We start from the raw sequence: 23312 nt of genomic DNA, 5'->3' as shown, positions 1-23312 counted from the left end.
AAACCAGCATTTTAACTAAGTGTTTTTTTTTAAATTAATGTCATTTGAACCAAAATATCAATGATAATACTGCAATTTAACTTAATGTGAAAGATTTTAATGTTATCATCCAAGGATGAAGGTTTTCAGAATTCAAAATTACTGTTAAAAAATAAAACTTAGTTACTCACATAATTATCTTTTACCATGTATATTACTTTCATTTATTTCACAATTTTCATTAATCAATTTGATTCCATAATTCCAATTTCAAATTCTTCCAAAAAGCACAAAACAAGCTTAATTATCCCTGAATATATAAAGCTGCCATAAGTCCAACTCTTGCAAAATAATACCAAGGAGAAAAATTTTGAAAAAAAAATCCCATGATCCTTTATCAACAAAGCATTATGGGTATTATGATTTACGCCATACCAACAGTTTTACGCCCGTAGGAAAATTTACGCCTTGCTTATTTCAATTTACACCAGGTTTACCATATTTTCTACGCCCGTAAGGACTACAAATTTACGTTTCCTGTTCCCTTACGCCTGGATCTGGACACGTAACTACCACTTACGCCTGGTTTACGCCAGATTTCCAGGCGTAATACGCCTTATAATTTCGTACGGGTTATATTGTTCAATCATAACAACCATCTTAAACACTGTATCTTAAAATTCATAATCTTACCCATGACAACATTGATTATCTGTCAAAATTTCAAGTGAAGTACAATCATCCTTTGTTCTTAATTCCTAATTAATTCATAGAAAAAAGAAATATTCCGCAAATATGTAATCCAGATGCCAGACATAACTTATACCTCCTTTACTGAAGAGTAAATTCTAAGGGAAGTAATCCACGTCGAAAATTTACCTGCTTGAAACAGCACAGGTGTGGTCTATTCACATTATGGTGATTTTGGTAGAATGGAAACAAGTTAAATTTCACGATAGCTCACTACAATACAAAACATTTTAAAATGCCACGAAAAACTCAGGTTATATTAAATTGAAAAGATTCTATTTTGTAATTGAGTAAAATCAATTAAACAATAGATGTCCTAATATGATAATGAGGGTGTAATTATACAAATGATTTTATTTTTTGTACAAGGCACCACAGTTGTATATTATTAGCTTCATCTCATCTGCTTGTCACTATATATCATAAGTAATAGATACCCTTTAAATAATCAATTAAATATGTAAAATAAGCAAATAAAGTATGACAAATGTTGCCTGCATCAAATTACTAGATCATATTTGCTATTAACAAATGGTAATAATTAGTTGATATTACATCTGTAGTATTATGTTTTTTATGGGACACGTTTTTGAAAAGATTTTATTCAATTTATTATGCATTGGATTATAACTGAAAAGATAAAAAAAAATCCATTTATTTGATTTAATACCAGGTTTCAACTGAATTAAATTTGATATTAAAATGATTTTTTTTTAACTCAGTCCAAGGATTTGTATAGTGAGATTACTCATAAAACAAATCCTTGCTCAGTCCTTAAATTATTTCAAGCTCACAACATGCACTTAATTTAGGTAACATTCAGCTATTGTTTAATTAAGCTAATAAGTTCCCAACTTAGAATTATTACCCTTTTGTAATAATTTTTTTTTTTATCAAATTCACATTTCTTTGAGAAAAAAAATGTTGGGTTATACAGTTATGTTTCCTTCAGATTTTGGTATCTATATATATATATACATTGGCAAAGTAGAAAAAAAGTATAATTAATAAAAGAAATTTATAAATCAATGAAATGATAAAAAATAAATAAAAAACAAAACTTTTAACTATTGTCACCTGCGAAACCTAAAACTACATTATAAGGTAGTTATATATCTTAATTAATTTGAAATTTCCTGAAACATGTATATACAAGATACACTGTACATGTGCATGTAGTTGCAATGCAATGAGACAGTCATCCACAATAGATCATTGGGAAAGTTATTTTAATGACTGACCTCTGAATGTCTAGTTATGTGAACTTTGCAGTTTTATTCCTGTGAAACTGTCGCACAGACACTTATCCATTTGAATGTTGATGTTCTATCTTTGAGACTCTTGAAAATGAATTTTTCTCAATGGCCAGATGTTTTTATTTTTTACCAACATTTCAAAATTGCAAGTGATAATTATATCAATCCTATTTTCAACTCAGCACTACCGAAAGGCAGGGTCAGGGTTGCTTTTAACTTAGTGACAAACAGGTGATAATAGGTTCAGTAGGAGGGGTAGTGTTTAATAACTTTCCAAACTTGAGATAATTGAACAATTTTATCAGAGAGATACCATTTTTTGTTTGTGGTTGTCCCACAATATTGTTGACCAAATTTTACTAACATCAAAGAGAATATAATCTAACAACGATAGAACTAATCTTAATTTTCATAATGATACTCAGAAAACTCCATAAAAATGGATAAATAGTAATTGGTAATAATACGATATCTCCTTCATTTTACATACAGTAGCAGTGGTCAAAATGTAATAATGTAAATAGGTTAGATAAACAAAGGATATGGGGTATCCATCTATGGCCCACCTAACCTTAACATTTGGAGGTTCTAGTCTGGCTAATTAATTAGTGTATTTAAGCCACTGTACATAATGTTAATATGTTTAACATTAAACTACAACTAATGTTATTTTAAATTGTAATTGAACTGTGGCAAATATTTTATTTTATTATAACACAATTTCGACATCCATTTGCATGTACATTATAGCGCCACAGTCCCGGGATATTCCACACTCTGGCACCGGAGTCTTTCCCGTACCAGGAAGAAGAAGAAGAAGAAGAATGGCACAAAACCTGTACATGCACAGCAAAAAAACACACAAAAAAGCAAAGGAACAGCGCTTTTATTGCTGTTCTTCATCTCAAAGTCACAGTTAGGTTACCTTCATTCAAGACAAGAAAAACGTTGATTTATTTAAAAAGTATAGCTATGGTTAAAATTTAATATTGTTATATTATACCTTCTCATAGGGGAAGAAAAAAGTATCTATAGTGCAACAATGTTATTTGCTTAGTGGGTTGTGTTGACTGATATATAGCCCCAGAGAATTTTTTATGTAATTTTTTTAAAGTATTTTTACCGAAATACAGCCTTCGGAATTTTTACGTTGTCCATTTTATGGTTAAAATTTACAATTTTCAACCTGAAACATGCACCATAAAAAAATATTACAGATGAAATATTATCTAACTATATCCATTTGTTATTTTTTTATTACAACAGCTAAAATATCTAGTAATTTGATGCAGGCAATATTTGTCATACTTTATTTGCTTATTTTACATATTTAATTGATTATTTATAGGGTATCTATTACTTATGATATAAAGTGACAAGCAGATTCAATAAAGCTATTTTTATACAATAGTGGTACCTTGTACAACAAATGAAATCATTTGTATAATTACACCCTTATTATCATATACTGTGGATTCATTTATTTTCGTGGGTACCAATTTTCGTGGATTGAAGAAAACTTGCATTTTCGTGGATATTTAATTTCGTGGTTTCGGCAAAGTCTGCATATTTCCTTTAGTAAATTTGTAATTCGTTGAACATTTAAATTCATGGTTCCCCTGTTCCCACGAAATCCACGAAAATTGGTATCCAACGAATATTAATAAATCCACAGTAGGACATCTATTGTTTAATTGATTCTACTCAATTAGGAAATCGAATTTTACTTAAGAATTGAATGCTTCTTTTTGTAAATTTATTGGGGTGTAAAAGCATTAACCGAAATACATTTTGTATGAAGCGTGGAAGCGCTTCATTCTAAACATGTGTGCACGGACAACGCTTTTACAACCCTATAAAATTACTAAAAGAAGCATTCAATACTTATAATCAAATTATTTTGCTAGGATCACGAAAACACGATTTCTATCAAGTTTTTCTTTTTTATTTACCTGTGCACTTTATTGTGGAAGCTCATGTCATCATGAATGTTATATTTCATTTTGAAATGAAGGTTAACCTCATTTTTTAACTATTTGCAGATCACCATGATCATAGACCAAAAATATGCTGATCTATTTTGTTCTTCTTTTAAGTTATGCAAAGACATATATAAAAGAGATTAGCAAATGAGCAAAATATTGTGATATCACACAGATTAAGTGATTTGATTGAAAATATAAATAGAGTTGAGAATGGAAACGGGGAATGTGTGTCAAAAAGACAACAACCCGAACAAAGAGCAGAAAACAGCCCATATAAAAATAAGGAGATGAGGTATGATTGCCAATGAGACAACTATCCACCAAAGTTCAAATGGCCACCAATGGGTCTTCAACACAGTGAGAAAATCCCCCACCCAGAGGCAGGCTTCAGCTGGCCCCTAACCAATGATATATACTAGTTCAGTGAAATTCCAAAACATATAAATGAACCAAAATTTGAAAACACACAAAACTAACAGAGGTTCCTGACTTTGGACAGGTGCATAAATGTATGAATCAAAATCTTCTTAAAAATCACAAAAAATATTTATATAATAAATGTAATACCCTATCAAGAAATTATTTAGATTTTCAGGTTTAATTACGTCATATAATTTGTATTTTCATAAACAAATAAGAAGTATAGATTGTACCAAAGCATTTTACCCTTCTAGGATGAGTTTCAATATCTTGATGTCCATTTTTAATTTAGGCTTTTGTTGTTCCTAAAATCTTTTATATTTTAAATGATAAATTTTTCTAACCTTTTAAAGCATATGGGAAAACTTCTAAAATTATATAAAATGAATAGAGAAGTAATATGTCTGTACATGAAAAAGTAGTTAGAAAAATAATGAGAGAACCAAATGCTATATGACTATTAAACAGAATTGCCAATCTCAGTGTGTATTATATGTCTCTTGAAGAGAATTTGAGTATAGTTTGTAATCTTATCAATGAATTTTCTAGATAGTACATTTTTTCATTCATTTGCATATAGAAACATAATATATAGTCTCTCCATCAAGAGTAAAACCCAGCAACACTCCAATAAATGATAGTTAAGAATTACAGGTAGCTTTTACCTGTCAATAATGACCTATTACTGATATATGTAGTAAGATAACGTACATAGTATATCATCAATTATTGTTAAAGAGGAGATAACCCCTCAGATGTTTAACATGGTCAATTAGGACCTAATTGACCAACATTCAGTCAGACTGTAATATAAAAACGCTTGGCCTTGTGTTACCTTTCACCATGTACTTAAGTCAATTTGTAGGTAATGAAAAGGTCACGGAAAGACATGTATACAATTCATCATGACTTCCTGTCTAAGAAGATTGATTTTTTCGGAAAAAAATGTCTTGAAGAAGATATAGTATTCTGATCATCTTAACAGCTGAGACTAATCCATTAATCTTCATTTTTATACACCTATTGTTAGACTTAAAGGGCACACTGAAAACATATATCTGCTTGGTTAAATATTTCTTATATTATATTTGAAATACATATTTTTCTGCATTTATACATGCACAGATATTAGATGTTAACTTTTACAGCCGGAAGAGAGAAAGTCTTTCCCTGAGGGAATTTATAAAGAGGGGCATTTTTCACATAATATAAAAGATATGAAGATGTGGTGTGCTTGCTAATGAGACAACTGAGACTCCACCAGAGACCAAATGATGTAATAATTAGCAACTGTACGTCATCCTGTACGGCCTTCAACAATGAGCAAAACTCATACCACATAGTATTAGCTATATAATAATAACCAGCCATGAAAAATGTAAAACTATTCAAACTAGTAAACTAACCATTTTTCTATGATCCTGAACATTTGAAATTTCATCAATCTTCCCTCAATAAAACACCTCCCTTCCCCTGGTCCCTGAATGTGTATTGTTGTTTCAATTTGCCGTAAAACTTTGACCTGTCGACCCTGGTTAATCAAACATTGATGCAAAACTAGAAATACATTATCTGTATGTCTTATCCAGACAGCAATCTATAATAACAATCAGAATGAAATAGATATTTTTAAGGTAGATATTGACCCTTAACCCACACATTGAGTAAGAATCAATGAGATAGTGTCATGTTTTTTTATTCATCTAGCTGGTGCAGTTAAAATAGATACAAATTGTTTAATCATTATCTAATTCAGAATTGGCTAATCTAGTTTCCCACAATGCACCTGACCCTTGAATTTTTTTATGACACACACAGCGCTGTCATATGCAGTTACATAATTTATTGATAGATTGTTTAAACATGATGTAGAGATGTCAGTCACAAACTGTTGGTCTGTTTACAAACTTAACTTCATGACAATGGGAGGTAACTCTTCAACTGTCATATAAATTAAACAGTATGGTTAATAAATCAAATTCAAGTCCCAATATAGTCTATGTGGTAAGAGGAAACTTCAGAAATTGTTATATAGCATAATAATTTATATTCTTAAATATGTTTACATGAATTACTTTTTTGAGGCTGCTTATTATTACAATGGCATTGACCTTGGATCACCTAAATGACCCAAATTAAAAAGAGAGATAATTTTCTCCGGATATTACCCTATCTCATACCAGGAAAGAATATACATCACTTAATTTTTTGCATTTTTGTATGTGACTTCATCAAGATCAAAACCCCTACAGTGGTTTGAAACAAATATTTGTTTAGGTCAAGATGATGACTATTTACTTTGACCAATTGGCACTTGAGCTGCCCCTTGTTCTTTTATGCATTAAAATTTATAAAGCTTGAAAAGGAACAAAGTTCATTGTTAATTTATATTGTGTCTAAATTTAGTGTACATTTAGTATGCCAAATTTGTATTTCTCTTGATACCAAAATGAACAATTATTTTTTATATAAATAAATTGTACACAAATAAATATATTCACTTAAGGCAATTCATTTCTGTTAATTTTTTTCTTCTAAATGAATTTCAAAATGTTATGTAGTTTCAAATATTCTGGAGGAAAGAACATCTTACAATGAGTTTCATGATGAGACATATTGTCAAAAGAAAATTAAAGAATGCAAGCCATTATCCATGATTGCATTAATTCTAAACATGTACGATCGCAAATGTATATCAGATGCATTCTTTATTATGGCTTCTATAGTATTATCAATTATATCGCATAAATCAATGATGACTCAAATTTGTTTTCAATAAAATCTTTACATACATTCCTCGAACCTCTGTTCAAAACTTTTAAACATGTTTACCTTGTATAGGTACGAATGTATACAGATCATTTCAGATATAATGTTGTTGACATGCATAGTCACTGTGGACTTTATTAAAATTACATGTACATTTTGTTTCCTTCCAGGAAGGAAAAAAGATTATATTCATAGCCACAGATATAGAATTTCCTGACAGAAAGGTCATGGAAAAAGTGAGATCATGGAAAAGTGAAAGCCATGATGAAGGTAGAGGTCAAGACAAAGGTATAGGAAGGGTAACTTGAACATTGATCTAAAAGTACAAAAAAACATATGCAGAAAATAAGTACATGATTATGCTATAAGTTGATTGTTATATTATTGTCAACATGCACACTTAATTCATGTATTATATTGAAATGTATCCTAATGCATGTCCAAAGTTGTTTTTCATGAAAGTTTCTGTATATACAGCAAACTTAGTAGACGTTAGAATTCTTAATGCCATAAATATTCATCCACTTCGATAGCAAAATACTTTTTTTACCTTAATGCAAAGTATACTCGTTTGAATTATTTTTCATTTGTCTTTTCTGGTCCTTTTATAGCTGACTATGCCGTATGAGTTTTACTCATTGTTGAAAGCTGTACAGAGACCTTAATACATGTTAATTTCTGTGTCATTTGGTCTCTTGTGGAGAGTTGTCTCATTGGCAATTATGCCACATCTTTTTATCTTTATATTAATTATTTCATGCTTAATACTTTGCCTTTATTTGCTCTTACATGCTGCTGTTATGTATATTAACAAATTAAAAGGCAAAGTAAGACTCTTATTTCAAAGCTAAGCTAAAAACAACAATATTGACCTTTTGCTCACATAAAGTTCATTCATACTTATATGTTTGATGAAGAGATGAAAAAAGGACCTAGGAAAGACTGCACAGATTGGGAAACTTTTTAAAAGGGACTCGGGGATATGTTAAGAAATGAGGTGTTCTAGCATCTATGCTAAGATGCAGCTGAGACATCAACATGTAAACTAGCGGAAAACTAAAATAAAAGGAGCATTGAATAAAATTCTGTTACTGTAAGATTCTTTACCAAGAGAAATTCTTCATACTTTTAATAAGTTTCAACACACCTAAACAAAAGTTTACTTCAGTATTAAAAGAAAACTTTTACAGCCACAGAATATCAAATAATCAGTTAAGAAATAACTATAAAATACAAATGTATGTATTATTGAAATACACAAAAAACCTTTACCAAGTGTTCAGTCATAATGGATTTCCAATATCACAATCAAGATAGAAAAAAATACATTTTTATGAATTCCAAACATATTTTCATGATATTAGTATATATTTAAAAGTAAAAATCAAAAATCAAAAGGCTACTATTTATTAATCTGTAATTATTTGTATTTAAGCATATGAATGAGGGTGTGAATGGGGGTTTACAGAATAGAGAATGATGGGCAAAAAATATAAAGAAAAGAGAAAAATTGCCCCAAAAAATAAAGAATAGAGAATAATGAGGTGCTAAAATATAAAGCATAGAGAATAATGAGGGGCTAGAATATACAGAATAGAGAATAATGGGCAAAAAGTATAAAGAATAGAGAAAAATGGCCTGAAAAATTAAAGAATACAGAAATGAAGGACCCCCACCCATCCAGACCCTCATGAATTGAACATTTAGAATAAAGTTTAAATAATAAAAGCCAATAATGTTATATTCTTACAGAATCAATCAAGCTCTTTGTATAAAGAGGATTGAACTGTTGAATAATTCTGATTGTGAGCATCAAGTGTTTGGAAGCAGTTAAGAATTTGATGAGAACATTATAGTTTCTATTTTGGTTTAAGGAGGTCTGAGGTAAATCTGTGGTGAGAATTTTCTGTTATTCTGGCTTATTGTTGAAAAATGGCAATTTAAACAAAAATTGACCTTTTGATTAAGTAACCAGATTTATGGACTGACTTTATATTGCAATTAAGTTTCTATTAAATTCCTGATTTGTGTTCAAATTTGTGGAGAGAGAGCATTTGTAAAACTTGTAATTTTCTGCAATCTGCATTTCGAAGATTGTTTGTTTAATTAAGAGATGAAAGCCTAGCATTTAGGATTTTCTTCAGAATTAAGTTAGAAAATTGAAGTCATTTAAATGAGTGGCTTAAGGCATTTAAATTCTTTAAGATCAATTATGTGATAAGTGCTGCATATGCACTTTGGTTTTTCCCAGAATTATCATTTACAACAAAATGCATACAAGTGTTAACCTTGTTCCAGAAACTGATAAGTTTAATTTGAATTCTATCAAGAGCTGTTTAAACAATTGATAAGAATTTAAGAGCAACTAAAAGAACTAAATAGCAAGTTTACAATCCGTACTATTTTGGAAGAGGGGGGGGGGGGGGATTTACTGTTTTATGTTTTCTATAGATGACAAAATCATCAGAAATCAGTGATTGTTTGCCCCGAATTGCACCGTTTGTAAGCCTGATTTAACTTTTTTAAGTTGCTTTTACTTGACCTAGCTAGTACCAGATTGTCCTACCACAAAGTAAGTAACCTGTCAAAAAATTATATACTCTGGAGTCAAAAGTCAGTAACATGAAAATAGTCTATTGAAGTCAGAATGATGCAGATGAAACAAGTTCCTTCAGGTGACTTTATCTTAGGGTTTTTTTGCGTTCCAAGTCAGGAATTTTGGTTCAAATACAGGAGGTTTTCTAAAACAGTTCTATATAAACTGACCACTTCCAAGAAAATTGGTTAACTCAGCTATGGTTTTGGTTCGAATTTACAAATCTGCATATAGGTTGATTTCTTTTTGCTGGATACAGCATGCAAGTTGCATGGCCATACTAATTGAAACTGAAGCTTTAGGTTTAGTCAATTAACTTTTTTTATGCAATAAAGGTAATTTGAACATGTTAAACCTGCGAATTTAATGAGTTAGTCCATAAGAATTGTAAATTCAATATGAAGTTTCTGATTGCAAGTAAGCATGTCCAATATTTTTTACAGTTTGATACAAAATTCCTGATCTGAACTAAACACATAATTTATAAAACCCTTTTGTTTTGCAATGTTATATATATAAAAACAAGTACGTAACATGCACAACAAGTATGTTTACATTTATCATACTGTCAAATCTTTAATGCACTTTTTTCAAAAGCTTGGATGGAAGCCAGTTATACTTGTAGTTTAATAGTCTGAATATTAAATTTTGATAGGGTCTAATATTACACACCTAAACATATAAAAATATACGGAGATCTTGAAAAATGGTTTTATTGTTATAGGTATAAAGATCATCTTCAACATGCAGACAAAAGAAAAAGCACTTTAAAATTTTACACGTATCCGCTAACTTTTGATAAATGTTGACAGAATTCCATAAATTAAATGCCTCATAAATTTGTATAAATTTGAATTAATAAGCTTGCAATTCAACACAGTTTTTAGGACCATTTATATTCACGTTTTTGTTAAGATTTTAGTTAAGTAAATAGACAAGATACCCTTCATATACAGGGAATAACCATTAAAATATTTTGAAATATTTGAATGTAGGAGTCAAAGGTCAATTAGCCTTAAAATATATGTTTTAAATGATGTTTAAAAGAGGTCTTTTTATCCTTTTAAGTTTTGTCATGTCCATTAAGCATGTAGAAAGGATAATTTATTATTTTTTTACCTTTAAGATATTTTGTTATGTAAACAGTTATTTCCTTGACTTGTAAAAACGCAGATAGAAAATCTATAGATCTAACACTTTAAAACTGTGACTTGACATATGCTTTTCTCCTATTTTCTCATTTGTGCCTCATGCTTCCTTAACATAGTCACGTCAAAATCTGTGTAGCATTAATTTGGTTTCATTTTCCAAAAATAATAAATTAAGTCCTGATTGATATTTGTATTTCTATTTCCTAAGGGATGTAAAGGTTGGTTTTCCTGAGAGGGTGTAAAGGTTGATTTCCTGAGAGGGTATAAAGATTGGTATTTCAATATCTGAATTTTTTAAAAGTTTTCCCTCAGAAATTCACAGAATAAAAAAATGAAAATATATGTGTTGTATCCCTGGCATGACAGCTTCATGCCAAAGACCAGTTTGAAGGAACAAATATAAGCGACATTTAACAATGAGCAGTTGTTCAGTTACTAGGGAATAACCTCTATAAAGCCCTAGTCAATTAAGATCAGAGTTGAATGCACCTTGCCATGAGCAGGGTTAGGACTTGCAACCTCAGTGTTGACTGGCTTATGATCACTGTAAATGAACTTCTAAGATCGTTTGGCCATCAGGGCACCTAGTAATATTGTTAAATGGATATTTACTATACTTACGGTTCACAACATGTGCATAATTCTTTTCTTTTCCAACTAAATTATCCTGTTCCAACTTAAATTGTCATTTCTGTAAAAGAAAGAAAGTAATGGTTCAAGCTAAAATAGAATAAAATTGAATTAAATTTCAAAAGAGCAAACTTTCAGACACACTGTCTCAAGTATTGTGTTCAGAGATTACAGGTACTAAAAAGTACTATTGTATGTAATGTAAACTTCCCATACAACAGAAGCTGTTTGCATTTTCTTTTTACCAATGTATCCATACATCTATATTAATAGCAGGGTGTACTCAACTGGTTGCGAAAGAAGTTTGAACGCATTTTTCTAGTTAATTTCAGGCCTGTAGCCAGGATGTTTCTGACAGGGTTATTTGGGGTCATGACACTCCACTTTTAATGACAAACTTCATTCTTAATCTCAACTTTAGTTTAGGTAAAAATTTGGTTATTTTTTTGTTGGTTTTTATTTTTTGGGGGAAGGGTCATCCAAACCCTCTAGCTACGGGTGTGATTTTTCCAAAGTTACCTGTATTGTTTGCCATGACTCCTCTGGCTTTACTTATCAAACTAACTGAATCTCAGATTCGCTGTTTTGAGATACTTACCCCCACCCCTTTTTTCTTCTTGGATCTACTTAATTAATTGAATTAGTCTGGAAATTTACCTTGCATCATAAACCAGTTATTTGTGAATCAATTTTCTCGCAAATGGTCAGTTCTATTTTTGTAGCTGTGTTACTCACCAAATCACATTTAGAATTATTCTTCTAAGTCAGATTTTAATTATTGAAAAATAATTAACTCGCAATATTAACTAGTAATTGTATGATTATACAGTCCATATGGCTCTCAGGGTGCCGAGAGATAATTGTTTTACTTGGTGATAAATTTGAATAATTGTTTTCAGAGAAATTGTTTTGACAAAGTAAAAGTAATCATTTAGTGCAAATTGTACATAAAACCCATTGCACAGTCTAATGCAGTTGTTTTAAATCACTTTTACAACAGCTGTAAGCTCAGATCAAGCGTAATATCTTTAAAATGGCTAATATATTTTCTTCATTTTCAAACAGAAATGATTTTTCTAGATGTTCAATCCTCACAGACACTATTTCAGTATGTGAAATGAAATAATGTATCTCAGGCATATATCATAATGTTTTTAAATCATCCCTCATAAAAGAGAAAGATGTTCTCTAAAAGACCTCATCCCCATTGTAGATTCTCTGCAGCTGACCAAATATTACGCCACTACATTTTTGCCATATTGCTATTTGGGAATCTGCCACACTTGAACTATTGACGTTACACAACAATCACTTTCCCTTTGTGGCATCAGACATTTTCTATTGTGAGGTCAATAAATGTGATGTCCATTAGTGGTGGATAAATAGGATGTCTTATGGCCATGAAAAAAATCAATTGTGACCCCTGACATTGTCAATGGTGGATAAATAGTAATAAAGTATATTGCAGTTTGCTTGAATTTTTTTAACTTGAGTAACCCTAGAACACTTCTTCTTTACTCTTGGTTCCAAAACTATTATGCAAGGCTTGCATGTCCCTCTTTTTAACTGAAGTCTTAAACCTCCTCCCCCCTTTTTTATCCATTATTTCTCAATATTTACTATAGAAATGAATCATACCGGCTGTAAAGGCATTCCATTCTACTATTATCACTAGACAATACTCTCTATGCCACACATACCGTAACTACCAAGTTTATAAATTATCAAATAAATACACTACTTCACAAGCAATAGAATAAAAGGTCAGTTTAAGGTAAATGACCATTGAAATTGACCAGTGAATTGACCATGAAATTTATGTTAAGTCCATTTTGTTGTGATAAGATAGGATCAGAAGATAATATACTGTTGTAGGTGCCCTATTAAGTGTCAAACAACAGGTCAGTTTAGAAGAAATGTCAAGATATAATTATGGCATATACAGAAGCCCAAGAATTTTTTTTATTTTTTGGGGGGGATAGAGGAGGGAAAGGGGATAAAGAGGGTGACCCAGGGACTGATGTTTATAATCTTCCAACATGTTAAAAAAATTGTAAAGCTTCATATTCATATATATGCTTTCAAACCATTGCTCTTAAATCTGTCCGTACACTAAATTGCTTATTACTGTGAGAAAAATATTAATTTTACATGTATTGAAATATTATTGCAGGTTTCAAGAAGTTTAAAGTTTCCTAGAATTTCCTAGACAGAAAAAGAAAAGGTTATCAGAAGAAGAACTGGATACTATTTGCAGAATCATGAACAACGAGAATGTGAATATTTTTGTCTCTTAAGTTTCATTCTATTAATTTCACATATACATGCATTGCTTATGACTTTTTTTTTAAGTTAGATCTTCATTTTACATGAGTTTACCAGTGGTGGATCAAGGGGGCGGGGGTTCTTGGGGTTCCAACCCCCCTTTTTTTTGATGATCAATGCGGAATGTGGACATTTTGTCGGAACCCCCCCTTTATCCTGGGTTGGAACCCCCCTTTTAAAAATGGCTGGATCCGCCCCTGCTTACAATTTTAGATATACCAAGTGCTGTATTCATTTTAGAATCCTTTATACATTTACTCTTAAAGTCAAAGAGCCTTTAAAATGTGATTTAATCCTGATAAATTAAAGGAAGATTTTTTTTAATTCTTGTCCATTCTTCTTTACATTGGCCAGTCCTCTCAGGACCCTCTATATCCATCTCTGACCTTTTGATCTTGTCTTCCTATATTCTTGATTAATATCATGATCAGATGGTTCTACTATGTTTTACACTGTGCCAGATATGATAGCAGAAGATTTCTGTTGTTTACAAAGTCTGCAACTTAATTAGTTTTCAAAACATCAGTTTGATTGAAGGGATGAAAAATGCATTAGATGCACAATATATCTGCTTGGTATTTCCCCTTGTGTTGGGCTTATATGTTTCCAATCTGTCCCGTCCTTGTAAGTATATATGATCATGTGATATTATTGTATTATCCCATAATTTGTTTTCAGATATAGATATTGACAGATAATTTATAACTCAGGGCGATTATTTTGATTACTGGGCGATAATTATTACAAATGTTACCCTGGAATAACCTCTGAGTGACTTTAATTATATAAATATGATGGATTGAGAAATATTGAATCTTTAACTTTAATAATTATACTGTTAATACTATATAACCCCAAAAAAATTAAGATGGAGTCATTGATGGAGAGATATCGCCCAGTCATCCATATTTGTTATTTATTTAATTAGGTTAATATGATCTAAGACATGAAAATATGAAGTTCAATTTTGCACTAGTTTATTTTACTAGTTGTAGCTACAAAATGTTAAAATTACATAACTTAATTATCATTTTCACAAGGGAGGCCACCTCAGATTTTCAGTGCAACAAAATGTTACATAATTCAATATTGCAGCACTTCAGAAATAAAATAGATGTTTTAACAAGGTGGGAAATCCGGGTGATTGGCCTTAAACCACTGTAAAAAAGATTACAAGATATTTTTCAAATCTGAACTGAAGTAAACCATAATTTATTTTTAATTGACTATATAATATTAAAAGAATCAGTATTATTTGTCCAATTAACTGCTTCGTTCACCTTGAAAGGTTCCAAAATGAAATAGATTTCGCCTTGAAATCATTAGAAATACCCAGATTATCACTATATATAAAAAGTACTTACACAACTCCATCAATTGAGTCAGTCAATTTCTTAATCAATTTTTTCATCAATAATGAATTTCTTAACCATCAGGTTCGTGATTTTACCATCAACAATAATTTTATAAAATTCCGATAAACTGAACAACTAATTGCAAATTACCGAAAGACCTTAGTATAACAATAACGATTCTGCAGGTAGAGTGACTCTAATCGATGCAAGCTTGATAGGTAAAAAAATATGGCAGAACGATTAGATCTTATAATCCGGTTTCTATGAATGTTTGTGGTATGTCAGCTCAAATTGTTTTTTCTTAATTGTCTGTCACATTGCAATTGATCAAGGATTTAGTTCATGGTGATATTGACTCTTGGAGATCACAGTCCGTGATCATAGGGATTTTTGTTAAATTTCTGAAATGTTCAATTTACGTAATTTTATCAAGGACAAAAAATCAGATGATTTATTTTTGCATGTGATGCTAAGTGGCTTTTGTAAGAAATGCAGAAAACAAGTAAAACCAAAGGAATTGATTTATAGTAGAGCTGGCTTTGACAATTAACCAAATAACTAGTCTCCATAAACATAATGGCCGAACTCAGATTAAAATTTGCAATATCAGCAAATTAAACACATGCAATGTCAGCCATAAATTTTTTTTACTCAAATTTCTGAACGAAATAGTTATGGAGTCAAACATGAACCTGTTCTTTCAATAGTTCATCTAAAATGGTTGCTATTTAAAAACAATATTATTTTGTATAAAATTCAGAAATCAATACATTAAGTAACTATTGTGAGTATTAGAAAAGAAATCTGACAACTATTTGAGGTTAATTCGTGCGATTTCTTTACAGAATATTACTAGTAAAAATTAACATGCCATTTTTTCATCATTGCGTTGTTCATCTTGTAGCATTTTTTTTTTTAAACATTATTACAATTGTGACATTGATTTCTTAATTTTAATGTTTTTTTAACCTTTTTTAAGGAAGACTTCTTTTAATAAGTTCAGTTTTATCAGCACATGGCAGAAGTTATTTGACTACAATATCAGCAACCATGATGATTTTGAAATGACTCAAGATAAAGTAAAATGTGGTAAAATAGGAATTAGAAAGTTTCTCTTTCTCCTATTTCCCCTTTTTTCTTTTTTTTTTTTTAAGTTTTCAATATCCATTTAGTATTTATCCTATTTCAAAAGAAAAAAAAGTTGAAACTGACCTGATCTTGTTGTAACAAATCTCCAAATTGAATTGATATAAAAGCTTGTAAGTTAAATCACTGTTCAAAAGTCACAACTAACACAACAATATGTGTACTCTGTACTGAATTGTATACATCCTAAATATATATTTTGATAAATCATAAATTTGACAAGTATACCCCTCAAGGTCAACCAAGAACAAATGTACTGTCCTTAGAGATAGACTATCATCAATTTAATTATTTTTTGGTCTTCAATTGCCTTGAGTTAAACAAAAAATATTAAATTGATTGTTAGTTAAAGTGACAGTAATTTTTCAACAGGTTGTCAAAAAATTGAAATTGAGTACTAATTGCCTTAAAAAATTATTATAAGTAATTTGTAGCCAAAAGTGAAATGTAAATTTTTGAGCTGAAGGTGTTAACATATTTCTTTTGTTATATCATTTAAATAAATATAATGTGAGGAAATATTTCAACAGTCCATTGAAGGTTATAATATGTTATTTACACATTGCATTTATTTCTATATTAATCCAATCATTCACATAATTTGGTCACACATTTAATAATTTTACAACAATGGAAACTAATTTCTACTTTTAAAGCAATATTGGTTTAAAATCTGAAAAATTAATTTAACATGTACTTCTATATATATATCTTATTATTAACACTCTTTCAACTAATCTTTTTAAATTCCGCTGTATTTCAATTAAAAATGTTATGATATTAAAATAGCATGCAAAGGTGAAAATGAGAATGAAGATTATTATCACATCTTTTTACACTGCACAGTAGCAGCAGCTGAGCTAGCACCAAAGATTGTTGCATAATTGCTATGTCTGACACATATCTTCTTTAATGAGGATTAGTGGCAGAATTGTATACAGGAAAAAGTAGATGAAAAGTTAAAATTTTTCATTTTCAATGACAACTTTTGTATTTGCAGATACACAGATAGTCTATAGGAAAAACTCATAAAGACAAAAGACAAAGATATGAATGAAAAGCTGGGAAAAATGATACATGTAGTTTACAAAACCTAATGAAATGGTATGTAAGGTAAAATATACAGATCTAACTGCAATATTTTTTCCATACAAAAACTTACCACAAAATTTGTTTCAAATCCAAATATTAAATCCAAAAATGTAACCATCTACACAAAAAATCTTTTCAATGTAAAGTTTCCTTTCAGATCTTCTTTGCACTGAATTAAGTCAATTTTAGACCTCCAAACTGTATATGGTTATTTGAAAGCATTCACTGACCCTATTATGTTGTAATTATGGCTTTTTAACCTGTAAATCTTCATGATGTATTAAAAAATATGACCTTTTGAAATTTGGGGAAAAAGATGAGTTTTTAATCCAAAATCCTTATCGTTCAAAGCAAAATTCAACCTTAAAGCTAACTATGAATCCTAAACACTCTCCCTTTGACAAAGTATGTGTAAATTACTAGTTATTACACGTTTTATAGGTTTATATTCCATAATCCACACAGTCGGAGGCTTAATTTCGTATAAATCTCAAATTTGTACGGTCATTCAAAACTACTTACGTCCATCCCGACATCCCCAGGCTTTAAAAACCAATAAATGGATGTGTGAATTTGCCACCATTACCAGCAACTTAGGAGAGATTTAAAGAATATAAATTTGTTTGTGATTTTACAACAGATTTTTCCTTTAATCCTAACAATCCTTCCGGTATTAAATCGGCATAAACACATCTTTTTATGAGGCTTTACCTGGTCATGAAGTCTACAAGTTTGTGGGGGGACAAACACCGTTTGATATATGGTGACAAAACTCGATGACATTGATAAAGTACAAGACCTATAGTGTCACAAGGTTATTAAATGAAAAAGTGAAAGATTAAAGCCACACAATAAGTATTTCTCCATTTAACTTTTGGGAGTTTTGTAAGATATGGTGTTACCATTGTGTTAAGTAGAGCCTACAGTTAAAAACAGTGTAGACTTATTATTTAGAAATGGTTAATATCAGTGACGAACTCTGGACTTTCAAAGAAGGGTTGATCCTGCAGTGAAAAACAGTGTAGACTAATATTATATAGTATTGCAAATAGGGATTGGGGCCCCAGAGTTCCCCACTGTAAAAAAGAGGGGCCTGGTTATCAAAAATAAGAAAATGCACTAAATTTAAACACTTATTTTCCACCATAAGGACTCACCCGACCCCACTGGAATGCTATTTGAGGTTCATCGTACCATAGCGTATTACGATGGATTCATTATTATTCGTTGGATACTAATTCTTTGATTTCAAGTGTAAAGGTGAACCACAAATTTTCTATAGGCTTGTAAGCAGACTTGGGAAAAACCACGAAATCTGATGTATCCACGAAAATATAAATTTTCCTCAATCCACGAAAGTAAATGAATCCACAATATATATTGACCTTATATGTTTCTTACTATGATAATGCTGGACTGAAATAGATTGCTACTGATGAAATATTAACATTACCACATGTGATTTATAGCCAATATGAAATATCACATCACTAAATTATATTCAAAGGTTAATATTTGTCGTGATGAGAGGTGATCTTCCTTGGTGGTTCGGATAAATTTGCATATTAAATTAGTTCAACTCATCCTTTTAATAATAATTATTAATACAGTCATTCATTTAATTAATCAATTAGTAATTATCAGATCATTAAAAGTTATATATAATGATGAATAATAGAAGCTACTCACGTTTCCCCTTTATTAGTTTAAAATCTCGATCTCAGCTTAAGTACATGTATAGGTTTATAATAAGAAGAAAATATTCCTTTTTTCTGAGAAATTTCAAAATTTAATTGGACCTCACACCTAATTTTTTAAAACATCTAATTTCTTAGTCATTCGATACTTGAATTTAACATACAAAGTTTAAAATCTTGTTCACAGCTTAAGTACATGTATGTTTAGGTTTAGAACCTAATATTCCTTTTTTTTTCTGAGAAATTTCAAAATTTCATTGTACCTCACACCTATTATTATGAAAAACATCTAATTTCTGAGTCATTAGATACTTGAATTTAACATATAAAATTTAAAATTTTGTTCACAGGTTTAGTACATGTATGTTTAGGTTTAGAACCTAATATTCCTATTTTCCGTGAAATTTCAAAATTAAATTGGACCTCACACCTATTTTTATGAAAAACATCTAATTTCTGAATCATTAGATACTTGAGTTGTACATAGTATAATAATAAAGTATACAAACCTGTGGACTTTTATCTAGTATCATTGTACAATCTGTATAATGATAGTGTCCTGCTGGTCAGAAGTAACTATCATGTTTGGAAATTGATCTATAATTGTTTGTAACTTGTTTATCTATAAAGATAAAACTACTAACACCTAATCTCAATCTAGTTAAAGGGGCACATGGCGTGATGTGATATCAACAAGTCCATTGACTGATAGTTGTCAATCTATGACACTTGTTTCATTTCCGTGGTTAAAAATAGGTGCATGCACCACTGGTATGCAAATTGAAAGACCACAATTCATGATTTTTTTTTTATATATATTGCATTATCTAAAATATACTTATATTAATCTATTGATATTGATAGCTACTTGAAAGTTCTCAGTGGAAATACTTATAGCTTATATGCTTATTTTCAAGTCTGTAAGCAAATTTTTTGTCTCTTGTACATCAACCCCCATATCAATTCTTTCGTGATGCAGTGTTGATTGTCTGCATTCTTCAATTATTTTAATTTGTGTGGGTTTTTTTTTCAGAGTTTGAATTTCATTATTTCAAGGGCCAAACCTGTCAGCAAGGTTTAATTTTCCTATTTTCTTGTCCCTGGTGTTGATATTTCTTAGAGATATTTTTTTTTCATGAGGGAATATTTCTGTGATTTTTATCTCAATAATTGTGAAATTGGCAAAAAATAAACCCCTAGCAAATATTTCCAACTTAACAGCATTGAATTTGAATATCTGGTTTGAAAGCTAGTCAAAGAAAATTTTATGGAGAAGCTTATAGATATGTAGTATGTTCAATTTATTTTAAAAGGGTTCTAATAAAAATTTGCTATTTTATAGAGAATGTTATATGTTTGAGATTTTCCCCTGAGAGATATTTGCCTTCTTTTGGATTTAAATTTGTGGGAATCTTGCTTGATATTTCGATTTCTGATAGTTTATGACACATTAACTATTTTATTTAGCTACAGTACTCAATCAACTGAAAAAAAAACATATTCATTACATAAATAAACAAAAAGTAAAAGCATGTTTATTTGTCATAGCTTTAGTATGATTAACTGATATTTGCTTTAATAGAAAGAAAAATTAATGCATACATAATATATCATGTTTGTGTAAAAAATCAAAATGCAAAGAAAATTTTTCATTTCAACTATATCCTAACAATATTAATCATCCGTCAAACTTTATTTATTATGATTAACTGATCTTAACTTTAATAGAAAGAAAAATTAACACATACATAATATATGATGTTTTGGAGGAGAAAAAAAATGTAGATAAAATTTTACATTTCAACGATTTCCTAACAATATTAATCATCAGTCAAACTTCAATTGTCAACAGTTTGTCAGTTCAGTGATAATTTTATCATATATATGTGTATTCAAATTATGAGAGAAAAATATGCAGAGAAAAAAAATAGCATTTAATATTTTCTTAGAGGCTCCATCACAAATTTAACTTTTATTGTCCAGATAATTTATGATAATAAGTTATGTAAAAATTGCTAATTTATCAATTTTATGAGATTTTAAAAAGAAGTCAAATATTCAAGTATATCTATTCCTCCCAAAAATTTTTAGACTGTTAAGTCATGTATATGATTCAACAAAAACAATCAAATTTTAAAAGCATTGAACCAGTGTAATTTTCTGTAAAAAAATAATTAGATATTGAAAAATTTACAAATTAGAAGATTTTTGCAATTTTTTACACATTATTTTGCAAAGAGACATACCAGATGTCATTGTACTTTTAAAATGTAATATAAGGTCATGTTTTGTATGTCTCTGCTCCTCAAACTGCACAGTGCAATAGCATTCAATGTTAATATGAGAATAAGAAGATGTTGCATGATTGCCAATGAGACAACTCTCCACTTTGAGACCAAATGAGGTAGAAGTTAGCAACAATAGATTACTGTACCATCTTCAATAATGAACAAAACTAATACTGCATAACAAGTCCCCAAAATGACAATTGTAAAAACAATTTAAATGAGTAAACTAATGGCCTGTTTTATGTACAAAACTAGCATAGACTTTAAAGAGGCCAGATTTACAAGACATTAAAAGTGTAAGATTCAAAATACATCAGCTTCTGTTTTATATTCTGAAAATCAAAATACTGGTGTAAGTTATGTGTGAAATACTAGATAGATATAATGATAGTTAAATTGAAACCTAAGTTTTGACCTTTGATTTCTGATATCGGTATAAGATTGCAAATTTTTATCCTAAATATATCCCAGATGTAAAAAAAAATAAGTCATAAGTATGTACTTATGATTAAATGTGTCAAAATTCATGTGTAGTATAGAGCAATGGAGTAGCAACAGAAATAGACCATCTAAATATATATATCCTTATGTTAATAGCATAGGATGTCATTCTTACCAATAAATAGTGATATTCAAACTAAGAAAACAATATAAAATCAATTTTTCAATGATTAGCATTGAAATTGCAGTAGAATGGTTGACAATTCCAAATGTAAAGACATTTCTACTTCTATTTTATAGTGAATTCCTTTAACAAGCTGAAGTTAATGTAACTAGTTAATGCACAAGGCTAGTGGGAATTATGTATATTTATAAGAAATATATAGGTTTATTTTATCAAGTTTACAATCTATCAGTTTTATTTTATTTCTATGTTAAGATAAAAGTATTAAAGACATGATATCAAAGTATGAAACAGCACAGAACTATTGTACTTTTTTTTTAATTTTTAGTACTTATTAGTACTAAGCCTAAAAAATTCTTTACAATGATTAAGAGTTATGTAGAAATAGCTTTGCTGTCTAACATTGAGGAAAAAATATTAATTTGATTTTAAGATTTTAACTTTCATTAGTGTAAAATGTTGAAACATAAAACAAAATAAAAAAAATCTTTTTTAAATATTTACATTTTGCTGTTAATTGAAAAAAAAACAAAACAAAGTTTTTACCTTGAAATAGTGAATAACATCAAAAAACCATCAGACAGTTCAGCACACAAAATCTCTGTACATTTTCCAAACTCATCAAATTTCTAACAGCATAGAAACAATAGTTACTTGATAAAGATCAATATCGTGCATCTGTTACGAATGTTTGTAATTATAGCCAATTATCTCCCTTTCATAGGTATATCAGATACTAGGTTAAGGTTTTCCAAACGCTGTAATCTTTTTTGATACACTTGATTTAGACATTAAATATGACAAGATATACTCATGATGAACAAATATTGTGTAATAATGGTTGTAGAATTGTTTACACAAGGGGCAGACAACTCATTATTTTGTTTATTAATAGGGGTAATTAGTAGTCCATCAACACCATGTATTTCTTTGCTGATGGGATTTGGTCCTTGAATTAAGAGATTATCACCATAAATCTAAGGATTAATGTGTTGGGTTAATGGAATTGAATCTGTAGGCATGAAATCCTCAGCTTTAGTTGTCTGATTTGAATCTGTCACATTATTGATTAAGCTTTGTTTTTAAAAAAAAAGGAGAATGAAAGAAAAAACATTTGAGTGGTGTTTATATCCATTGGTGAAAGGGGACTGTTACATAATTTTAGTGAACATTTTTCAAAAGAGTTGTTCTGATTGTAAATTATACATAATTTTTTTTTTATATGCCATTAAGTTCTTAGTCAAGTGA

The 23312-nt window shown here is 29.7% G+C and overlaps 1 protein-coding gene across 5 annotated transcripts in view; it reads right to left on the bottom strand.

Annotated features, from left to right (window-relative positions):
• LOC127720411 (D-glucuronyl C5-epimerase-like) overlaps nucleotides 1-23312 on the bottom strand; it is a 95192-nt gene that overhangs the window by 13737 nt on the left and 58143 nt on the right. For 3 of the 5 annotated variants that reach the window (XM_052226988.1, XM_052226989.1, XM_052226991.1), the window contains one exon: nucleotides 11528-11597. Coding sequence is in view for 1 of the 5 variants with exons in the window: in XM_052226987.1 (XP_052082947.1) it covers nucleotides 673-684 (12 nt within the window). In the remaining 4 variants the exon portion in view is untranslated. Of the gene's footprint in view, nucleotides 1-672; nucleotides 906-11527; nucleotides 11598-22610; nucleotides 22722-23312 lie in introns of those variants that run through there. The other 2 variants (XM_052226990.1, XM_052226987.1) reach the window with 2 other exon arrangements.

This window comes from Mytilus californianus, unplaced genomic scaffold (assembly GCF_021869535.1).
Source record: "Mytilus californianus isolate M0D057914Y unplaced genomic scaffold, xbMytCali1.0.p SCAF_11, whole genome shotgun sequence".
Classification (NCBI taxonomy): Eukaryota; Metazoa; Mollusca; class Bivalvia; order Mytilida; family Mytilidae; genus Mytilus; species Mytilus californianus.
The sequence above is the reverse complement of the archived record's forward strand: the minus strand, read 5'-3'. Positions and strand labels throughout refer to the sequence as shown.